General features: G+C 38.7%; 1 protein-coding gene and 1 non-coding gene across 2 annotated transcripts in view; both read right to left on the bottom strand.

Moving 5' to 3' along the window:
• CSNK1G1 (casein kinase 1 gamma 1) overlaps positions 1 to 19,944 on the bottom strand; it is a 154,283-nt gene that overhangs the window by 55,590 nt on the left and 78,749 nt on the right. Inside the window, exon 4 of the mRNA XM_037054106.1 lies at positions 15,959 to 16,028. Coding sequence (XP_036910001.1) covers positions 15,959 to 16,028 — 70 coding nt within the window. The remainder of the gene's footprint in view (positions 1 to 15,958; positions 16,029 to 19,944) is intronic.
• On the bottom strand, positions 5,729 to 5,833 carry LOC118992708 (U6 spliceosomal RNA). The gene has a single exon (XR_005067707.1). It is a non-coding gene; the product is annotated as a U6 spliceosomal RNA (small nuclear RNA).

The following is a 19,944-nucleotide window of genomic DNA, read 5'->3' on the forward strand; positions in this document are numbered from 1 at the left end:
TTGTATTTTTTCCTCACAAAATTAAGCATTAGTCACAGATTGGACTTATGTTGGTAATATCAAGGAAAGCATTTAAATGTGCTTTAAAAATGTTTTCTGGACAATGTAGGTGGATTTGGAAACAAACACACAGACACGCACACTGTTCAACAGGAAAAGATGGTGACCACACCACACTTTCCTCGCCTGAAGTTTGTCCCACTATACCAATCTCAAGTTCTCGCTACCAACTCACCAACTCGAGCACACTTTTATATTTAGGTTCTGCTCCCTAAGAGGAACAACAGTGACGCAGGTACTGCTCCTTCTGCAAAGAATACACACAAAGACTCAAATACTTTCCAACATCCTCCTTACCATTTACCCAGAAGACAGAACTTCACCTTTTGTGTTTTGAATATGAGGTTACTGCTATCGCTTTCATGTTTACTTATTTCAAATAGGCCCCTCACACTGAAAGGAGCAGATCCTTCCTAAGGTGAAAGTTTGGTAGATCACGTGGCTTTAAACCGTGATTCATCATTCCAGACCCCTTCAAAGTATGAGGCAGTCTGCCTCTCTTAACATAGGCCCAAAGCAGGTTTTTCTCCTAAGATTATTCTTTTCTTTCTCCTAAGATCAGTCTTGATGGGTAAGTACAATAAACACAGGTACAATTAGTTGTTAAAAAGGCAGTTTTCTTCCTGGGATGACTCACTGCCCTATGCCAGGACAGCACGCAGTTGTTTTAGGCTCTATTCCCCATGAGGAGAATCTCGAGCTGTTGAATTGTCTCAAGGAAAAATGTTTTGCTTTCTAGCAAGGTACAGGAAAAGAGAATAAGTAACAGCTGCAAGCTCACCATTCTCTTGCCACACTATTAAGTGTTTTCTCCCAGTTCTTAAAGCCACATTCTTCAAGAACCAGCTCTCTGCTTCTGAGTGGTGGAGTCCACAAGACTCCACACCCTTTTGAATGAGGTATTTGGACCAGGACTGAAGAGCTGTTCCAAGTTGAATCAGCCAGTCCCTTTTCCAAGAACTTGCAATTTGGACACTGGACTCCAGTCAGTTTCTGCTGGTGCTTGATTGGACAGGGCCTGCTGCATGAAAGGCCTTTGCCTACTTAGTGTAAAAAGAAGCCTAGAAGGCTGGTGATGCAGAGAAAATGAAGAGGGCTAACAGCCACCAAGGCCAGAGATTTTATGACCCTTCCTAGAGGGAGAACCCAATAAAGTATCAGAGTCCAGAAGAATTGAACAGAAAGCCAGGGACAAAGAACAGTTGTCTTGGTTCCTAGAGGCTTCCCAAGTCTTCTGTTCTCATCTCGAGTGAGACCTGTATATTTCCTTCCTTCGTCCACAATATATCCCTGTGATCTTCCAGTAAACCCTTCTTTCAGATCTAAGCTAACTGGAGAAGATTCTATTACGTATAACCAAAAGAGTATTGTCTAAGACACACACATAACTGTTCATCTTCCTCCACATTAACCATCATTTCCTAAATACTCACTATGTGCAAGACACTAACTTGCTGCTTTAAATAAAGAGGGAAGAAAAAAAACCCCAAGAGATAAATAAGATACAGATTCAGCCCTTAGGGAGCTTACAGGTAGTAAACAGAGGTGAACAGCTAACCTGGTACTAGGGCAAGCCTTAAATAAAAATTTGTAAAGTGAAGGAAGAGTGTGATGTGATATGGCGTAAGAACCAAATTTAGCTACTCAAATTTAACAATATACGCTTGGTTAAAAAAAAACTTAATGAGCCCTGGCTGGTGTAGCTCAGTGGATTGAGCGCGGGCCTGCAAACCACTCGATCGCGGTTCGATTCCCAGTCGGGGCACATGCCTGGGTTACAGGCCCGTTCCTGGTTCCTGGCGGGGGATGCACGAGAGGCAGCCATACATTGATATTTCTCTCGCTGTCCTTCCCTTCCCCTCTAAGATAAGTAAATAAAAATCTTTAAATAAAAATTAAAAAAACTTAATGAAAAAACAAAGTATTTTGCAGATGTATACCTTATTACATCAACTCTGTACCACTGTTTATACTATACATCTATGCTACGTAGTACTCATTTGCTGAACCTGTTAATACACATATCCAGTTAGATTGTGACTTCCCATCAAGATGGCAGCATAGGTAAGCACGCCTCACCTCTCCACACAACCACACCAAAATTACAACTAAATTATAGAACCACCATCAGTCAGAGCCAACAGAAATCAAGTTAATGGGGTCTGACAACTACAAAATTAAAGAAACCACATCCACCAGACTGGTAGGAGGGGCACAGAATCAGAACAGGCTACTCCTACATCCACGTATGGTGTATAAAAATTTGAGAGGGATCTCTTGGGAGCGAAGAGTCCCAGCCCCACACCAGGGGATCTCCAGGGGGGGACAAACAGTGTTGGCCAGGTTGATGGAGTCTCAGATATGACACCCGCCTGCTGGCTCTGTGGCTCTCCCTGCCTTTCTGTCTGGAAGAAAGCTGTCCCAGAGCTCTCACCGTGACACCAGACACTTCAGTTCTTCCCTATGTGCCACTGATGTCTTTCAAGCTGCTATCTGGTGCTGAAGCTCAGAGGGAGTGAGTCTGAGTAGGTTCATGCATGGGTTCTTTAAGAGGAACTGCTTGGGTCTCCAGAAGTTTCTCCCACAGACTCTTCCTTGGGACTTCTCTGCCTGGCACTGGAACCCTGGTATGGGGCTGGGAGTCCTTGCTCCCAAGATACCCCTCCTGAATTTATATCCACCACACGTGGAGATGGAACCAGCCCATTCTGAGTCTCTGGCCTCTCCTATCAGTCTATATGAATGTGGTTTAGTTCCATAGTTGTCAGACTTCCTTTCAATTTGATTTTCGGATGGTTCTGAATGACGGTTGTTCCACTACTTAAGTTTTAATTTTAAAATTTATTTATTTATTTATTTTTAGAGAGAGGGAGGGAAAAAGAGAGGAAGAGAAATGTCAATGTGTGAGAGATAGTTTGACCGGTTGTCTCTTAGACACCCCCAGCTAGGGACCTGGCCTGCAACCTAAGCATGTGCCCTGACTGGGAATCGAACTGGTGACCCTTTGTTTTGAAGGCAGTGCTCAATCCACTGAGCCACACCAGCCAGGACTAGAACTTACAAAATTTTTTAATTGAAAAAAAGTTTTTCCTTTGGGCTAACTGCATGTAAATAATGATAAATTCCTTCTCTAAACTTACTCTATTTTTTTAGAGGGCAGAATATGAGATCTAGAGTGGTATCTTTTCTGAACTATAACTGTTAAAGAGTGGAGCCAAGCAAAAAGTTGGCAAGCTATGACCCTTGGTTCGATTTGACTGTGTCCAAATAACTCTCTAGCTGCTGACGGGCTACTTACATCTGAAGATCTGTAATGCTACAGCTACTATATCACTAAGAACCACACATAATTCTGACCTTCAAACGACTTAAATCCCAGAACTTTTACCATCAAGTTTTTGGATGCTCTGAGGTCATAGGTACTGGTAAATATACATGTCTCTAATGTGTATCAAATCCGTATAGAAATAATTTAGGGACTTTGTTCTAATATCTTAAATTATTCACTCATATCTCTATTCTGTTTCCTTATCATAGTTTCTCAAGAATTGTTGGCATACGCAAATGAAGAAGATGACAGTTTGGAGAGAAGAGAGTATGCTTGAAAGAAAGAGGCTGCAGCTTAACACGGTGATCTCATCACCAATGAAATCTACTCAAAGAGTTATATATGGAGATTTCATCAATTTAACAATTTGTTGAGTCTCTTCTTTGGAACAAGTGAGATTCAAGTTTTACAATAATGAATAAAAGGTGTTTCTTGCCCTTTAAAAAGCTTACAACCAGCAGCATATTACACTGTGAGAAGTCCACAGGATGAGAGTGATACGGTTCTCCGCGCATGCTCTCAATATAGTGCCTTAAGGGTGGAATATACTTCTTTGGGGTAATTTCTGTATTCTACAAATTAAATGGAGTGATAAAAAAGGAATAGGAGTGTTGGTCACGGCCATTCCAGAGCAGGGGTCAGCAAAGTATAGCCCACAGGCCAAATCTGGCCCACCTACTTTTATATGAGAAGAATAATTTCTGCATTTTAAAATATTTGAAAAATTTTAATGAAGAGAATTTCATGACATGAAACTATTACATAAAACTCGAATTTCAGCATCCACAAATGAGGCTTTCTGAGAACACAGCTCATTTGTTTATACAGTGCCCATGGCTGTTTCATGCTGCAAGGACAGAGCTGAATAGCTGCAAGAGACAGATGGTCCACAAAGCTGAAAACATTTACTACCTGTTCCTTTACACTATCAGGGAAAACAACTCCAGGAAAAAAGATCAAACTGCTGTACCGATCAGCTCCGTGAAGCCACGTTGTGACCACAGCACAAGGACCAGTCCAGCCGGTTTAGGTCCCATTTGGCCCTGACCATAACTGGGGCTGTGGAAGTAAAGTTGCTCCTTCTCACCAATGAGGCTCGAATGAGAATAATTACCTTTCAACCTGACCACATTCAGCTCCTCTGAAAGAAAGAAACACTTCCCTCGATATCATAGATGTGATGGGTTCCCAGTAGCCAGGAATTTTGCTCTGTTGAATCAGAGAAAGGACTGGGAAGTACCAAGTGACTATAGCTTGAGAATGCATCAGAAATTTTTCAAAAATGAAACTGTTCCCCATTCAATTCTTCTGTGGCATCCCATTTAGAGGAAATACGTCCTTCATTCATTGATTTATTTTTTAAAGCTATAAGAAATGTAAATAGGATATCTCCATTTCTCCAGGAAAGTTAGATCTTCATTTTAATATAAATCAATACTGCTTTGTCTAAGTAGACGTTTCCCTTAAGAATTCAAGGCCTACCAAATAAATTTTTTAAAGATAAAGAAATAAATAACAAAAAATTTTTTAAAAGTAAAAAATATAAATGAAAGAATTCAAGGCCTTTACAGACACTACCTCATTCGACCCCAACAGGTCTGCAAACTCACTAAGAAACAGAAGGTTTCCCTGTTGTCTGAATAAGGAAACTGAGGCATAGTACGGGCATAAGGTTCACACTCAAGTCACAAAATAAAACCAGCTGGAAAAACTAGGCCAAAACTTTCTCCTCACTCCAATTCTTGGCTATAATTCACACTGCCTGTAATTAGAGATGGCAAGTGCCTAAATCTGCACAGTCCTCAAAATGTAATTTCAAGCTTCCCTTTTATACTATTTAAGATCAGTTTGCCCTGAATTTAGTGTTGTGTGTCTCCTTCCTCTATAATACCCCTGGCGGAGAGATTTGTAAAAACTTTTACACATGGCAAGAAAGGATCCAGATTTCATTTTCTTTCCCATAGATCCTTCTTTTCTGGTTATAAAAACTTTCTGCCCAACGGGAGACCAAAAAGTTTTTCTAAATTCTTTAAGCATTCCTGACTGTTGGGCATGTAAGTTGAGGCACATTACTTGTTCCCAACTACTGTTGTTACATGATTCACTTATATTTTAAGTAAAATTCCCATCTTTCCCGTATCTTTTTAAATGTTCTTATTTTTAATTTCCTGTCTACTGCTTCCTATGTTTACCCAGCCTGTTTACAATGCACTCCTCAGGAAGACCACAAGATCACTGAAGGGTTTTGTTGATCTCACAATTTCTCACAATTTTCTTCAGAGTCATGCTTTATTCAGTCATCCTCTGTTGAAGCAGAACCATGTTCTTTTTAATTTTTTAAAAAATATGAAACGCTTCACGAATTTGTGCGCTATCAGTGTGCTGGGCCGTGCTAATCTTCTCTGTATTATTCCAATTTAGTAGATGTGCTACTGAAGTGAGCACCATGTTCTTTTTAATTTAACAGTTGCCTAGATTTGAAGCTCTTCTTCTGGTACCAACCAGTACGTCCTATATTGTTTTATGAAACATAATACCATTCCCTCCCAGAAACTTCAGATTTGCAAAGCTTGATCAGCTCTACAAACTCTTTATTCACAGCATAAAGGTTTCAGCGGGTGAAAATGGCTTGCACAGGATAGCTCTGAACTCCTCAGTCGTACACGTGGTACATCTACTATTCAACATAAATGATTAATTTGTGTTGGAAAGAAATGTTTCACAACCTAGATCAGCATAGGCCATAAAAGGTTTTAAAGGCAACAAAGGCAGCCTTCGAAGGCATGAAATTTGAGGGTATCATGTGAAAAGAAAATCTTATTCTTTCACTAGGGGGAGATTCTGAGCCTGTTTTAATTAAATATTTTTACTGCTATGTTCCACTGCTCAATTATAATTAGGTAAGAGATAATGGGTTAAAGGTCCCAAGTATCTGTTAAGTATACGCATGTGTGTGTGTGCATATATATATCACAAAAAACTGTAATATCTGTTCTTAGTTGTGTGAAATACACCATTGGTATCTTGATGGGAACTGCATTGAATCTACTGAACAAAAACATAGGACAAACATATCTAGCTTAGTTTTGCCCACTGTGTGACCCTAGGTAAGTTAGTTACTAAACTTCTCTGTGCTCAAAAATGGGAAAAATGAAATAACAAATAAAGTACCTATCTTGCTGTCTTTTTTAAAAGATTTTATTTATTTATTTATTTTAGATAGGGGAGAAGGGAGGGAAAGAAACATGAATGTGTGGTTGCCTCTCGCATACCCCCTACTGGACACCTGACGTGGCTCACAACCCAGGCATGTGCCCTGACTGAGAATCGAACCAGCGACTCTTTGGATCACAGGCTAGTGCTCAATCCACTGAGCCACACCAGCCAAGGCTCTTGCTGTCTTTTTTAACATCAGGATTAGCATCTCCTTTATAAGAGAGCCAAAGCAGAATAGTCATTAGCAAATCAGAATAGCTGCTTGAAAACTAGGACATGGCAGCTCAGACTTAGATGAGCTATGATATAATATTTATTCCTAGAGCCCTTGAGAATTCTTCCCAGGCAGGTTGCTAGGTAGGAATAGAATTAAATGTTTAACCAAAACAAGGTGAGTTACTCCACTACTTTTAGGACCTCTCATTATAATGAGGAAGGGTCCAGAAGCAAAGAGATCATTGCAGTGTCTATCTATATTACAGTTAGGACTTCCCAAATGCCTAGTGAGGTGGAGGAAATTTTTAGTCAAAGTACTAGGGTAGGTTATTTACTATAAATGTCAAAGCTATTGTTCAAAGTCACTGTTCCTAAGAAATAGTTAAATCTGAGAACAATAATAGAGAGCAACTTTATAGCCAGCAGCCAGAGGCCTCCACCTTATTTTATCTACTTGCCCTCTCATTTCCATATGTAGAGTCCTATTTTCTTGCCATTTACCAATCCCTACTCTCTTTCATTTGTTTCTGCCCTTTCTGACTCATTCCTTCACCTTCCCTCCCTTCTCCTGCTATTTCTGCTGCCTACTTGGTTCTGGTTCATTCACCTTTTATGTAATTATCGAACACATATTATACTAGGTCCTTATCATGTGGCCCATACCTAGCTATGAACCTTCATGCTCATACTGTCCCTCACCTATCTTTAGGCTTCCTGTGTGTTTAGGTTTAGGCCACTGGGTTTGCCTATCTCTGCCGCAAACCTTTCATCTACCATGTCCAGTTTTTGTGTGTTAGGGTACAAGCAAAAGTGAGAGGTGCAGATGATAAAAGACTTCTGGGCAAGGAAATTTTAAAACTGACAATGTGTTTACTCTTCTAAGTAAGTGAAAGGACTCTGAGAACACAGGGAAACCTACAAACATTCTTATAGCAGAAAAATAAATCAGGGACTTACACCTGGTGACTATTATACAATTAACACACCACTGATGACTGAAGAAAATGCTAAGAACATAAGAAAGATGGTTACAATTCAAAGGATGCTTTCATTTGCTGATTCCAAGGCTCAAAGCTTTTAATTACCATGATTAAATACTGCTCTTTTTTCTTGTGAGACTGGATCACCGTGCCAAACCAATGCTGAAGCTCCCACGAAGGCCAGTGACTTTCAGAGAAGAGAACACAGAGTCCATGTTTAAGTCCCAGATTCCTAATCTTGTGTACTCACAACTTATAGAAACTACATCTGAAAAGCATAATTATACTCAGTTCCAAAGTCCTTTGTGCCTTAAAAAATCAAAACATAGTGATATAGGAAGGGATGAAGCAAAAATAAGACAAAACTGAAGGATGTATTTGGTTTAGTCAAAGAGAAAATCTAACACTTTGACTTTCCAACTCTGACGAAAGAATACAATAATTTTTCATAGTCAATACATATAATTATAGAGTTTCATGTTTAAGAAGCTTTTCTTTGTAATAAATTTAAAAATTCTCCAGCACTCTCAGGTTCGAACCATGATTTGAATGTAAAACCCTACCTTGCCCCCAGTCATCCAATTATGTGAAACACTAGACAATGTTCTCATTTTGATTCACGGTTCAGTGATTGTCCATTTTGACAGTTACATTTATAATGTACTTAAATTCTAAAAATATGTTTATGTTTTCTGAAACCAAGGAAGATGCCAAGTATAATACACATGTGTACTAGGATATTTCTTATACAGTAATACGAGGTCTTTTATTTTTAACTTCTGGCCTACATGGAAGCATGGTTAGATATGCTTTGCTTTCTTGCACAACCAAAAGAAGGATAGCAACCAATTTAAAAACAGAAAACCACCAGAACTGCCAGAAAATTGAACTGTATGTAATACAGTTCTCCCACCCCAGCTGCCCATCAAGGAGTTATAGGAAGAAACATTTATCCAGACTGGGAGGAGGGGTGGAGATGGGCAGCTGGGATGGATAGGACTTGCAGCAAGGCAGAAGCTGAGAAGACCAGGAAGTACCACATTCCTGTGCAAATAAATCAGGAGGAACAATTGGGGAGCAAGACAGACCATGCAACCCAGGGTTCCATCAAGGGCAAAATAAAGCCTCAAAATTTCTGGCTGTAAAAACCTGTGGGGGTTGCAGTGGTGGGAGAAACTCCTCATCTTACAGAAGAGTCCACTGGAGGGACCCATGGGGCCCTAAAACAAACAAAAATCCACCCACCTGGGAATCAGCACCAGAAGGGCCCAATTTGCTTGAGTGTAGCAGAGGAAGTGACTCAAAGCAGAGTGAGAGCTAAGCAAGTAGCACTGTGTGCTCTCTAACCCCTCCCCATCATGCAGCACAACAACACAGTGAAGAGGGTTGCCCCACCCTGGTGAATATGTAATGCTCCACCCTGTACAACATAACGTGTGCTGAGACAAAGAAATCGGGCCCAAATGAAAGAACAGATCAAAACTCCAGAAAAAGAACTAAGCAACAAGGAGATAGCTGGTGAGAAGAAAGTCAGTTTATCAGATGCAGAGCTCAACACACTGGCAATCAGGAAATGATTGAGTACAGTCGCAAAATAAAGGAAGAAGTGAAGGCTATACAAAGCAAAATAAAGAAAAGTACGCAGGGAACCAACAGTGAAGGGACAGAAACTGGGACTCAAATCAATGATCTGGAACAGAAGGAAGAAATAAACATTCAACCAGAAGAGAATGAAGAAACAAGAATTCAAAAAAATGAGGAGAGGCTGAGGAACTTCTGGGACAACTTTAAACGTTCCAACATCCAAATCATAGGGGTGCCAGAAGGAGAAGAGGAAGAGCAAGAAATTGAAAACTTTTTGAAAAAATAATGAAGGAGAACTTCCCCAACCTGGTGATGGAAATAGACATGTAAGTCCAAGACACTCAGAGAGTCCCAAAGAAGTTGGATGCAAGGAGAAACACACGAGACACATCATAATTAAATTACCCAACATTAAAGATAAGGAATCTTAAAAGCAGCAAGAGAAAAGAAGACAACTGCTTAAAAAAAAAGTTCCCATAAGACTATCAGTTGCTTTCTTGAAAGAAACCTTACAGACCAAAAGGGCTGGAAAGAAGTATTCCAAGTCATGAAAGGCAAGGACCTACATTCAAGATTACTCTCTCCAGCAAAGCTATCACTAAGAATGGGAGGGCAGATAAGCGCTTCCCAGGTAAGGTTAAATTCAAGTTCATTATCACGGAGCCCTTATATGAAATGTTTAAAGGACTTATCTAACAAGAAGAAGATGATCAAAATGGAACAGTAAAATGGTAACAAACTCGCCACTATCAACAACTGAACCTAAAAAAAAACCCAAAAAAACAAAACAAAAAACCTAAGCAAACAAGTAGAATAAGAACAGATTCACAGAAATGGAGATCCCATGGAGGGTTATCAGTGGGGCGGGGGGTAGAATGGGGAAAAAGGCACAAGGAATAAGAAACATAACTGGTAAGTACAAAATAGACAGGGGAAGGTTAAGAACAGTATGGGAAATAGAGGAGCCAAAGAACTTATATGTATGACTCATGGACGTGAACTAACTGGAGGGAGTGCTGGAAGGAGGTGGGGAATGCAGGAAAGAGGGGGATAAAGAGTGAAAAAAAATGGGACAACTGTAATAGCATAATCAATAAAGTATACTTTAAAAAGTTTTATTTTTAATAGAATCTTAGAATCAAGTAAGACTTAAAAATTATGTATTCTAACTTTTTACCCCTGCACAATTCACTCTCACAACATCCAGAATATATAAATGTTCACTTCTGCCTGAAAACTGCCCTCCCTCTCAGAGACAGGAAATCCTATTGCATAAGACAGCTTACTTCAGTTCACAATTTGCTTTTAGTTCCTATAAGGTGTTTGAAAAGAAAGGAAACAAGGCATTGCATCACTTGCATCATTTGTTGAACTTATGCTTGAAACTCTTAACACACACAGCTCAAGAGAAATGGAGACAGAAACAGTTGCTTGGTGATGGAAGAGGTAAGGGAAAGACTGTAAAGCCACTGCTGCAGTCTTTTACAAAATTAAGTAGCCTTGACCAGTGTGGCTCAGTTGGTGGGTGTCATCCTGCAAAGCATAAGGCTGACGATGGTTTGACTCTGTGTCTGGGCCCATGCCTGGGTTACAGTTTTGCTCCATGGTTGGAGCATGGGCATGTGTGAGAGGCAACCAATGTTCTCTCTCTCTTTCTCCCTCCCTTCCTCTCTCTCTAAAAATAATTAAATAAATCTTTTAAAAAATTAAGTGGATACTGTACAATAATGTATTCAAAATAAAACACACAATTTGTGTTTTTAAAATTTTAGTCATAACATTGGTCACGGGAAAAATGCACAATACTAAAAAATTAAAGTCAAAATTTAAGTGACACTGCTTCCCATTTTTAATCACACTCTTCAAAGAGTTTATTGTTATTAAATTTTATGTATATCTACTCAGATATTTTATGCTCATGCTAACTATCTGTATTATTATATATGCATTTCTCATGCTACATAAACACAATCATGCTATACAGTTTTGTAAACCTTTTCACTTAAAAATTTGTTGGGGCATCTTTTCATATGAGTACCTTCTACATATCGTCATTTTTTATCCAGATCCATGTTGACGACATTTAGATTACTTTCACACTGTTAAAACTGCCAAAATTTATCTCCTGAAATTTGTTTCGGTATTTTTTGCTCTAGCATCATTTAGAATAAACTGAATCTATCATTTAATAGTTCCCTGAACATTTGAAAAACTGTCACCATTATCACAGAAATGGGAATAAATGGAAGAACATATGAAAGAAAAGTTCTGACTGTCATAATACTCAGGAATCAGAAAGAGTGAAAAAATGATTTCCTCAAATAAAAGCAATCTAAATGTTACAACACAAAATGGTTGGCTAAATTATAGCTTTTGAAACTGATGGGATATTACACAGTGATTGCAAACAGGGACTCTGCAGCACCACGACAAACGTTACAATGATACAGTGAAAGAAAACACACCGTTGCATGTGAACTGAGATTAACTGTGACACATATCTGCATGTGAAAAGGACAGAAACAGTCAAATGAAATGTAGCTGCATTAGGGTAGTAAGAGCATGGATCATGATTTCCTTTCAAAATACCCTTTAATGTTTTGTGATTTGGTTTCTATAATAAACGAAAAATGGTTGTTATTAGGAAGATCAACATCCCCATTCTTAGTTTCATGGCCCTCAAGGCCCCCTTTCCTTTCTTCCCTGAATATACTGAGATATCAACCTTTACAGTGAATAATAAGGACTTGAAATTCTTGATGGCAAAGCTACCATCAGCAAACAAAGCCTGAAGTGTGACTACCCACGAGAGAATAGAGTGGGCTGGAAGGGAAGAAACAGAGATCGAACAAGGAAAAGGAGGGACAACCAAAAAGAGCTCCAACTTAAACCATGTTCATGATCGTCCAGTGCTACCATTTTTGTTCTAGCTCCACAAGAGTAGAAAACTGGTATAAATTTCCAGATCACATGGTCAGGACAACTTGGGAGTCAAAAACCCAAGGTAATGGTTAAGATCTAGTGACTCAAGGAAGAAACAGCCATGTTCCCAAGCCAACACAAAAGTCCCTATTTTAAGAATTTAAAGCCTCAAGCTCTGGTCACAATAGCAACAGTGGTATTCTTTAAATTCATAAGCACTCATTTCTCCCAAAAAGTTTTATCCATTTATTTTATAATTTCCTGAACAAACCTCAGTCACAGTAAGGTTTTTTTAAAGTATATTTTGCAAATCACTAATCTATACTGAATAATGACAAAGCATCAGTGAGTAAAAAGACAATCACATTATCTCGGTCACTGTGTGGTTCTGATGAGAGTGGCGTATGGGCCCAGGCTGCTCCAACATTAACTACTGATGAGATGAGTCACATTTGCAGCTGGGAGCTCACTTCAGAAAAATAGGGACAGAAATACTTGTGCTTGTAAATTAGCAAAGAAACTCTAGTGTTTGTGTTCATTTATAATGAGACCGTGGAACCTTGTCTACTTTCTTGTCAACTGATCTACTTTCAATATAAATCTCCATTTTTATCCATTCCCAGAAAATATTTTTTATTAATAACTTGGCAAAACTCTAAAAAGGTATACTTATCAAATCTTTCTAACTTCTTTTGGTCACCAAAATACTTTCCAACTGCCTAGTATGTGAAAGAACTATGCTGGGTCTTTACAACTGAGACACAAGGATGAAGGTAGAAGCTTTGTTCTGAGAGCTTATAGTCTTATGGGTAGAAGGGTACGCAATCACAATTAAAACCAGCCTTTTAAAAACAGAAGTGGGACTGAAAGATATCCCAGTATTAGTAATAATGGGATAAAATAACATGACATCTAAGAGGTTTAGGTGCTCAAAATCAATTACATAAGCACAAAATGCAAAACGCCTTGATGTCAGCTTATATGAAAAATATGTAAAGGTTTCAGCTGAGTAAAACTTGGTAAAATCGTAAAAACCAACTATGTGAACTGGCTGTTAAAGTAGCTACTCTACGTTAAAAAAAAATACTGTGTTCAGATTAAGGAAGATAACAATCCCACTCTCCATATAGAGAGTTATGAAGCTAAAGAGGAACATCACAAAACTTGGAGTGACGGTGTCACACATAAGTAAATGCTTGCTAGCAATGATGGTGACATATCTGTAAATCATATTATACAAAAAAGACAATGAATTGAAGGCACATGGCTTAAAACAAGACTTGGAGGGGGTGGAAGGGGGGCGGAAGAGGGGGCAGCATACAACAATTGTGACGAATGCCTCAGAGCTGGTAACCAAGGGCTCAATAGTGCTCCACGACAATAAAGTAAATTTTGGCCGAAATTCCAATGCCTTCAGATTCCCAACACTAAATTACCTTAAAGATTAATAAATTCCGTGGCTAGGAGTAGTCAAGCAGGGATGGATGACCAACTGTTAAGATGCAATTCTTACACTGAGTGGAAATTTATAGATCTCTAAAGCTCTTCCTACTTGGAAAAGCTTGTGGCTATCTTGTTAGCTGCAAGAGTACCAAGATGACATCCATTCTATCCATCACAGCTACTCTAAGAACAGTGAAGTATCTCAAAAAGCAGAAAAGATGTTAGGATGTTAGGAATGACTACTGAACTTCATGTGAGACCTAAAAGGCTTTGTGACTTTTAGATGATTGTTAGAAGAGATACTGGGAGGACCGCCAACAATGGCCGGCCTACAGGACTATGAGCCAACAGCTGGCCTGACCACTACAAAAGAAGCCACCTATTCCCACTGATTGCAATCAATGTTCTGTTCTCAGAGGTTGCAGTTTTTCCTTGCTGCCTTAAGGGAAAGGCAATTTTTTAAGCCCGCTTTCCTCCAATGATCTACCTACTTAATAATGTTTTCCAGCCCTTGAGCGCAGGCCTGTGAACCAAAGGATCGTGGTTCAATTCCCAGTCAGGGCACATGCCTGGGTTGCAGGCCGGTTCCCAGCAGGGAATGCACGAGAGGCAACCATACATTGATATTTCTCTCCCTCTCTCCTTCCCTTCCCCTCTAAAGATAAATAAATAAAATCTTTAAAAATAATAATGTTTTCTGTACACACAGAGTGTCAAAATGTCAAGAATCTGTGTGTTCTCCTGTATGTGGGGACAGTATGAACACAGCAGCCCAGATGCTATTCCTACGTTAACAGGTTCATGAGATGTTGGGGCTCCATAGTGAAAAGGGAACATTGGCCTAATCTGGTGCGTCAGTTTGGAAGGACTCCCAGAGGAAATTCTGTGAACTGGCCTGGTCACTTTTCTTAGACTCACTCAAACTTCTAAGCTGGGCTAGATCTAGCATATTTTTATCTGTGCCTTAAATTTGTGAGACATGGACCAACATGTTTACCATAAGTGAGTTGCCATGATTATCACCATGAAATTTACGAAATTAGGAAACACTAACAGCCAACCTTTAAAAGTTATGGGAAGTCAACCCTCAAGTTATACATATTTCCCGTATGTCCTATGCACTCAGTTGCCACTCTTAAATCCTAGGCACAAAAATAGCCAGGCACACTCTGTATTTAAGGATACCATCAGTGAACAAACAGTATATACTAAGAGGCTACTGTGAGCAAGAACTCCTGTGAGGTTCAATGAAAGACAAATGCTCATCTTGGCCAAATTACGTTATGACTATAGCTGATTACTGCCATCGCCAGAGTATAGGACAACTTTAATAACGCCGAGTGGCTCTTATATAATTCTATATAGTCTAATGAAGCGAAACTCAAATTCCTTCAATAGTGCCTTCAATAGTGATACTTGAAGGAAAAAACCATATTTCGGTCAATCACATAAACTGTCACACTGAAGAAATCAGAAAGCAGAGGAATGTCTACCAATGTCAAGTAATGAAACTAGCACTTAAAGATTTTATCTTCTGTGAGAGATATGCTATAGGTACAACTGCCTTAAGGTTGGTAAGCTCAGTCAAGATATTTTTCTGGAAGCCAGTAAGATATTTCAAAAATTAAAGCTTTTAGGTAAACACAAAACAAAACAAAATGAACAAAGAGGCATGTTTTTAAAATTATAAACCTAATTTTTTAAAATCCTCAAAGGCCATAGGCCATTACCATCATATAAACAGATCTTCCAAATTAATAAGAACAGTGGATAAAATGACAGTGTTATGGCATTTCAGAACGTGTATTTTACAGTATGTCTTTAAAACAGACATACAGTCTCAGTATGGCAAAATACAGCTTGCAAATTACCAACCACTCATCCTTTCTTTTGGTATACATAAAGAAAAAGAAAGAGAATGAATAAACTACCAAAACGCAAAACCCCATACTATGCGTGTTTCAGGTGGGGAGAACACTTGAAGGTTGGTTTGTAGTTACAGTAATAGCATCGCGGATCCCCAATCAACTCAACCGCTCTTCCAGGAGCCAAAGAGGAAGTAGCTTTTCAGTTGACTATGTTTATTTTTCTAGATAGCAAGTAGAGGAGATATACAGTCTGATAAAAGAGGAAAGAAAAGAAAATGTGCATATATTAGGGCTTCCAGTAAGCTACATGTTAGTAAACGGAGAAAAGAGAATCGACTTACCTGCACTGCCAAGCTGTTTATAAAACCTGTACTCTAAATGAAGCTGTGGGGCACGTGATTTTATTGGTTCCTGAAACCCAAAGAGAGATACTGTCATTAGAATTAGACAAGTAGATTTTTCTGTTCCTAAGTTTTCAGCATAAACCAGACTAAGACCTCTTAGTATTTTTTTGTATTTTTCTTCTTTGACTTTAAATAATTCTTTATTTTTCAATTACAGTTGATATACAATATTATATCAGTTTCAGGTGTACACACCAGTGATCAGGCATTATATAACTCACTAAGGGGTCATCCCAATAAATCTCATACCCATCTGACACCATCCCTAGTTATTACAATATTACTGACTTTACATTCCGCTGACTATTCTATAACTACAAATTTGTACTTCGTAATCCCTTTGACCTTTTTCACCCATAAGAGCACTTAATATTTTAGAGATAATATCCATACATGATAGCACTTCCTTACCACAATTTCTCTGTGAAATCAAAGCAAGGGGGAAGATGAATCTCAACTACATACAATCCTTTCCACAGATATTTAAGTAAAAATACCCTGTATGAGCCATCATTCAAAAATAGCTCCCCCTCATCATTAAGTGTTCTCCTGAAATGTATTTTCCTAGGAAACTGGATGCCAAACCTTTAAATTAACTATGGCATGTATTTCCTGCTTGTTTTATTATAAATTTGGAGTGATAAACAGCTTTATTGTTTTTTGAAAAATGCTATGTGCTCAGGAAGAAAATGTCAAATACACAAAAATTAGGAAGAAACTAAAAGTAATTTGAGTTCCTATCATTTTACAGAGAAGACTATTAACATTTTGGTGAATGTTCTTTCAAATATTCACATATATAAATAGACTAAATATATATTTTAAATAAATAAGATCATGCTGTAGTTGCTGTTCTGTAATGTGCCTTCAAATTCGACAATGTGAGAATGACATTTTTCCATGGCAGTAAGTAAAGCTGTATATTATTTTAATGACCCTAGGAATCCTCTGCATGTATAGAGCAGAGGTACATAGGTACATATAGGTACACACACACAATTTTTGAACACTTGGATTGCTTTCAGTTTTCTATATTATGAATAATGCTATAGAAAATTTTTATGTATAGTTTTACATTTAAGAGAATTAGATTACAAATGCAATTGAAATATGTAACTTTAATCAATATGGTATTCAAGTTTTCAAACACAGAGTTTTCTAAAGACCCCAGAAGTAAAACAGCTGAACTCCCACACTAGGCTCTATACCAAACTTCAGAAGGGCTGGGAATACACGAAAGAAAACTGTACTTGAACAAGAGTTAAATAAAAATAAAAATAATAATAATAATAAAATAAAATAAAATAAACAAACTTCAAGAATTGGCTGGTTAATAATTTTGAATTGATGGTATACCAGGCAATTGGGTAATGAGAAAATCAAACATTATCTTTAAAGATACATCTGCATACTCAGTAGAATGGTTGTTATCAAAACCACAAAAAATAAGTATTGGCAACGACATGGAGAAATTGAAATCCTTGTGCATTGCTGGTGGGAATGGAAAATGGTGCAGCTCATGTGGAAAATGGTGGTAATTTCTCAAAAAATTACATATGGAATTACCATAATATCCAGGAATCCCACTTCTAGGTATCTACACACACACACAACCAGGACTCAAATTGATACCTGTACACCCATGTTCACAGAGGCATCACTCACAACAGTCAAAAGATAGAAGCAACCCAAGTATCTACCAACAAAGGAATAGATGTGGGCACATTTTATTGCAAACATAACATGGAATATTATGCAGCCATAACAAGAATATTTTGACACAGGCTGCAACATGGATGAACCTGAGGACATTATGCCAAATGAAATAAGCCAGTCTCGAAAGGAAAAAAGCTGCAGCATTCCACATGTAGAGCAGTCAAATTCATAGATACGGGAGGTTCAGTAGTGGTTACCAGGGGCTGGGGGCAGAAGAAAATGGGGAGCTAGTGAAAATGGGGAGCTGGCTAATGAGTGATGGACTTCAGGTGAGGAAGATGAAAAAGTTCTGGAGACAGATGCTCAACAATGTGAATGCACTGAATACCACTAACCCATACACATAAGAATAGTTAAAAAAACAAATTCTTTTTTTAAATAAATATTTTATTTATTTACTTATCTTTAGAGGGGAAGGAGAGAGGGAGAGAAACATCAATGTATGGTTGCCTTTTGTGCATCCCCTGCTGGGAACTGGCCTACAGGGAACCTGCCTGCAACCCAGGCATTTGCCCTGACTGGGAATCGAACCGCGATCCTCTGATTCGCAGGCCTGTGCTCAATCCACTGAGCTACACCAGCCAGGTAAAAAAACAAATTCTTGATGTCAACTCCTTGTCAGATATATGATTTTCAAATATTTTCTCCCATTTCATGAGTTGCCTTTTCATTGTATTCAGAGTCCTTTAAAACAAAAATTTTTAATTTTGAAAAACTCTAACTTATCTATCACTCATTGCTTGTACTTTTCATGTCATAACCAACGTCATGAAGTTTCCCCCTAAGTTTTCTTCTAGGAGGTTTATAGTTTTGGATCTTCTGTTTAGGTCTTTGATCCATTCTGAGTTAAGTTTTGTATATGGTATAGGGTAATGGTCCACCTTCATTGCATGTAGATATCCAATTTTCCCGACACCATTTGATGAAAAAACTGGCCTTTTTCCTGGTTAAATGGCTACTTATACTTTTTTTTTTAATCCTCACCTGAGGACACATTCATTGATTTTAGAGAGAAGCAAAGGAGGGTACAGAGAGAGGAAAACAAATATTGGTGAGAAAGAGAAACTTCATTGAGCAGTTCCCTCTCACAGGCACACCGACAGGACCAAACCTGCAACCTAGGCAAACCAGTGACTCTTTGGCTTACAAAATGAAGTTTCAACCAACTGAGCTACACTGGCTAGGGCATTACTTATCCTATTTTTAGACAGGCTCAAGGAAGGAGATTCCACAGCTTCCCTTGTTAATTTGTGTTGGTGTTAAGTAAATTTCATGGCAGGGAAGGTCTTTGTGTGTAATTTAAATCTCCACCACTGAAATTTAAGCCTATGTCCTCAAAAACAGATAAAATAGCTCCTTAATAATCTTCAAATAACAAAACTATTCAATCATTTTAGACTTCCTTTATCCAGGCAAAGTAATTTCAATTCCTTTAACTTATCCTCATTGGTCCTATTTTTTTTAGCTCTTTGATCATCTCTGACAACTCTTTCTGAACCTACTTGAAGTTTTCTGCAATCTTCTTAAAATACAGAATACATTAAGTCACAGAATTCAGAAGTTTTCTTCAAGTTATCTAGTCTATCCCTTTGCTTCTTAGAAGATTTTTTCTAAATCAATTCATGCAGACCAGAACACAGTAGGTCCTCACTTAATGTTGTTAGTAGGGTCCTGGAACTGTGGCAAAACAATGTATAATGAAACCAATTCTACACAACAGGCTAAGAGGGCAGGAAGGATCAGGAAGGGGCAGGAAGGATCCCCCGAACCAGGCAACCCAGGAGACCCAGGCACACAGGCAGCCGGGGTAGCATCGTGGACACAGTGAGTGTACGGGGCAGGCTAAGCGCAGTTGCACATTCGTGTGCGCAGATAAACCCAGCAAAGGAGTGAGCAGGGAGATGGACAACGTGGCCCCAGCAGCCGGAGGAGGCAGAGGGTAGCACCTTTGATTTCCTTTGACCCCGCCCCCACATACAGTGTCACAACCCAGCAACTGAGTTGCCCTGCTCTGATGAACACCTAGGACTCCGCTCCTCATATGTAACAGGCACGAACAGTACAAAATATGGCTCAAGAAGAACTCAAAGCCCCAGAGCCAATAACTCTAAGCGAAAAAGAAATAGCGAACCTCTCAGATGCACAATTCAAAACACTGGGGATCAGGATGCTCACAGAATTGGCTGATTTTAGCCACAAATTTGAGG

Source organism: Sturnira hondurensis, unplaced genomic scaffold (assembly GCF_014824575.4).
Source record: "Sturnira hondurensis isolate 20B ecotype Veracruz unplaced genomic scaffold, ASM1482457v3 Scaffold0008196, whole genome shotgun sequence".
NCBI classification, from domain to species: Eukaryota; Metazoa; Chordata; class Mammalia; order Chiroptera; family Phyllostomidae; genus Sturnira; species Sturnira hondurensis.